Here is a 4,006-nt window from a genome sequence, read left to right as displayed (position 1 = left end):
GGCTCACTGCAACCTCCACCTCCCAGGTTCAACCGATTCTCCCACCTCAGCCTCCCAAGTACCTGGGATTATATAGGCACCCACCACCACACCTGGCTAATTTTTGTACTTTTGTAGAGATGGGGTTTCACCATGTTGGTCAGGATAGTCTCAAACTCCCGACTGCAGGTGATCCTCCCGCCTTGGCCTCCCAAAGTGCTGGGATTACAGGCGTGAGCAATGGCACCCAGCTACATTTGTGGTTTATCTTCCTGGAGGATGCATTTTTCCCTACAGCACCAGCCTCCCAGACCCACGCCTTTGCTTAAGTTATTTCTTGAGCCAGGGATGGCCTCCCTTCTTCCCCTAGGACTGAGCTGTCCTGCCAGCTCTTTGGGGACCTTTTTCCCCATGTATACTCCAATTCACAGCCATCCCCGGTTACATGCTTTTTTCAGTGCCTCTTTTGCGTCTCGAGAACCTGTCCATTTCGACTTGTCACAGTCGGTCCAATCATCATTGCACATTCCGTCCCCACTAGACCTGGATGGCTCGGGAGTGGGTACCAAGGACTCCCCACAGCAGTGCCCACCGGTGCTGAAATGAATGGGAACCATGCCGTCCCAAGACCTTCACAGTTTGGGGGTGGGGGGGGGAAGAAAAAAAAGACCTTCACAGTTCTTTCTCTTTATTTTATTTTATTTGCGACAGGATGTGGCTGTGTTGCCTGGGTTGGAGTGCAGTGGCATGATCATAGTTCAATGCAGCCTCCACTTCCTGGGCTCATGCGATCCTTCCACCTCAGTCTTCAGTGTAGCTGACACCACAGGCGCGCTCCTCCATGCCCGGGTAATTATAAAATTTTTTGCAGAGTGGGGGCTCGCTAGGTTGGTCTCGAACTCCTGGCCTCAAAAGATCCTCTGGCCCCAGCCTTCCAAAATGCTGGGATAATAGGCATGAGCCATTGTGTCCAGCAGCAGAATACATCTGCTTTTTGAAACGGCAATATATTCACATACTGCCAAATGTAAAAGGTATTGGCGGGATGGGGTGGGGGAACCCCACTGCCACTGCCCTGCCCAGGCCCTGGATTCCCCTGGCGACAGTGTTACTTGTTCCCTGTGGAGCTTTCCTTGCTCGCTGCAGCTTTGCCTTTGTCCCTTCTGCACCCGCGCTCCTGGGCACCGAGCTCCTCTCGCTGGAAGCGGCCGCGCTTGGGCTTTGCGCCTTCCGGCCCTGCTGGGCGCGGGCACCTGCACCCCGCCAACCCCCGCGGCCCCGCCCTGCTTCCCCTGGCGGCCGTGCCCTGCACTGCAGAGGCCGCGCCCTGCTCCCCCTGGCGGCCGTGCCCTGCACTGCAGCGGCCGCGCCCGGCCCGGCCGGGGAAGGGGTCGCGCGGCGGCGGCGTCAGCAGCGGCGGCGGCCGAGGCGCCGAGCAAGATGGCGGTGCGGGTGTTGCGCGCCGGCGGAGCGGCCTGGGCCAGCGGTCTCCTGAGGCGGGCAGTCCCCTGCAGCCTCCTGCCGGGGCTCCGGTGAGCAGCACCGCCCTTTCCGGGAGCGGCCGGGCAGGGGCCGCCGCGGGGCGGAGGGCGCGGGGCTCCCCGGCGCGGATCTGCGTCCCGGTCCCGTTCCCACCTCAGGGGGCCGCCCGGCTTCTGGGCGGCGGGGCCGGAGCGGGGGCGGGGTGGGGGCGCCCGCGGGCTCAAGGTCACGGCGGGACCGGCCGCGGTGCGACTCCGCCCTCGCTCGGGAAGGCGCTCGAGGCTCGGGGCGGAGGCCGCGTCCTCCTTGCGGCGCTAGCCCGGCCTGCGGGGCCCTGAGCTGCGCGTCCCGGGGCCGGGGGCGGGGACAGCGCGCGCCTGAGGCCGCAGGCCCGGGACGCCGCCTGCTGGGTCCCCGCCGGAGGCTGCTCCGAGCCTGGGTGGCCGCGTCTGCAGAGGGCGTTGGTGACCCCGGTCTCTGAGGTGCTGAGGGTGGGAAATAAGACGACGCGAAGCGGATCCTCCCGGGCCAGCCCTCCGCGGAGGCTGGGGAAGGGAGCTCCTGGAGGAGGTCAAAGCATTCGCGTCTTTGACTTGGAATTTAAAGCCGGCCGTGGCTCTAAAAGTAGTTAGCGTTATCAGCACCAAGTGTTCAGGTGTGGGGCTCTTGTTTAAACTTTTGTTTTTCTCACTTCAGTGGATTGGTTGTCCGGATTCATCACCTTGACATTTCCACGTGTTATTTTCCACATTCAGACAGCAAAGCCTAACCTGACTTACCCGGAGTTGCTTTCTCGTGTTCACTGCTTTGGGTAGTTTAAGTTACCAAAAGAGCTCACATCTGTAATCCCAGCACTTCGGGAGGCCGAGGGGGCGGATCGCCTGAGTTTGGGAGTTAGAGACCAGCCTGGTCAACATGGAGAAACCCTGTCTCTCTACTAAATATACAAAATTAGCTGGACGTGGTGGCGCATGCCTGTAATCCCAGCTACTCAGAGCCTGAGGCAGGAGAATCGCTTGAACCCTGAAGGCGCAGGTTGCCGTGAGCCAAGGTTGCGCCATTGCACTCCAGCCTGGGCGACAAGAGCGAAACTTCCGTCTCAAAAAAAAATTACAAAAGGAACTGTGTGTTAAACTCCCCGTAGGCCAGGGAGCTTTCAATAACATGGTTTATTTATTTATTTATTTATTTATTTATTTTTTTTTTGAGACGGAGTTTCGCTCTTGTTACCCATGCTGGAGTGCAATGGCGCGATCTTGGCTCACTGCAACCTCCGCCTCCTGCGTTCAGGCAATTCTCCTGCCTCAGCCTCCTGAGTAGCTGGGATTACATATTTTTATTTTTGTATTTTGAGACGGAGTCTCACTTTTCGCTCAGGCTGTAGTGCAATAGCACGATCTCTGCTCACTGCAACCTCTGGCTCCCAAGTTCAAGCGATTCTTGTGCCTTAGCCTCTAGACTACTACATGCGCTCACCAACACACGCAGCCAATTTTTTTACTTTTAGTAGAGACGGGGTTTCACCATATTGGCCAGGCTGGTCTCGAACTCCTGACCCAGGTGATCCTCCCACCCCAGCCTCCCAAAGTGCTGACATTACAGATGTGAGTCACCAGGCCTGGCCATAACATGGCTTATTTAATTTAGTCCCAGTAGTAGTTTGAAGAATAAATAGCAGCATCTACATTTTAGAGATAAGGCCAAGAGATACATAACTAGAAAACGGTTTTTTGGTGGTGGTTGTGGGTTTTTTTTTTTTTTTGAGATGGAGTCTCGATCTTGGAGTGCATTGGTGCAATCTTGGGTCACCAAACCTCCATTTCCCAGGTTCAAGCTATTCTCCTGCCTCAGCCTCCCCAGTAGCTAGGATTGCAGGCCTGTGTCACCACGCCCGGCTAATCTTGTAATTTTGGTAGTGACAGGGTTTCTCCATGTTGGTCGGGCTGGCCTTGAACTCCCAACCTCAGGTGATTTGCCTGCCTCGGCCTCCCAGAGTGCTGGGATTACAGATGTGAGCCTCCCCACCCAGCCTAGAAAAGGTTTTTGTTTTTGAGACAAGGTCTTGCCCTGTCCCCCAAGGTGGAATGCAGTGATGCAGACATGGCTCACTTCAGTCTTGACCCCCTGGACTCGGGGGATCTCCCACCTCAGCCTCTGGAGTAGCTGGGACTACAGTCACACACCACCACATCCAGCTAATTTTTTAATTTTTTGTACAGACAGGTTTCACCATGTTGCCCAGGCTGGTCTGAAATGGGCTCAAACGATCCTTCTGTCTCGGCCTTTCAAAGTGTTGGGATTACGGGTGTGAGCCATCATGCCTGGCCTAGACAAGGTGTTTGAACCCAAGGTTGTCAGGCTGCAAGGAAGGCCCAGTGACCTTTCGTAACACTGATGCTTGACTTGGATGTTTAAATTATTTTAATTTGATATTTGTGTCTCCAAATTGATTAACAAATCAATATCCTTTTATTTTTATTGTTACTGAGCATCTATGGCTTGTCTTATTTTTTTCTATTTTATTTTATTTTATTTTTTTTTTTTT

The 4,006-nt window shown here is 55.4% G+C and overlaps 1 protein-coding gene across 1 annotated transcript in view; it reads left to right on the top strand.

Moving 5' to 3' along the window:
• The first annotated feature begins 1,362 nt into the window (after window positions 1-1,362).
• NIPSNAP2 (nipsnap homolog 2) overlaps window positions 1,363-4,006 on the top strand; it is a 35,016-nt gene continuing 32,372 nt past the window's right edge. The window contains exon 1 of the mRNA XM_037734183.1: window positions 1,363-1,511. Coding sequence (XP_037590111.1) covers window positions 1,420-1,511 — 92 coding nt within the window. The 5' untranslated portion in view covers window positions 1,363-1,419. The remainder of the gene's footprint in view (window positions 1,512-4,006) is intronic.

The sequence above is a fragment of the Cebus imitator genome, unplaced genomic scaffold (assembly GCF_001604975.1).
Source record: "Cebus imitator isolate Cc_AM_T3 unplaced genomic scaffold, Cebus_imitator-1.0 Scaffold581, whole genome shotgun sequence".
NCBI lineage: Eukaryota > Metazoa > Chordata > Mammalia > Primates > Cebidae > Cebus > Cebus imitator.
This window is presented reverse-complemented; position numbering and strand designations above follow the sequence as displayed.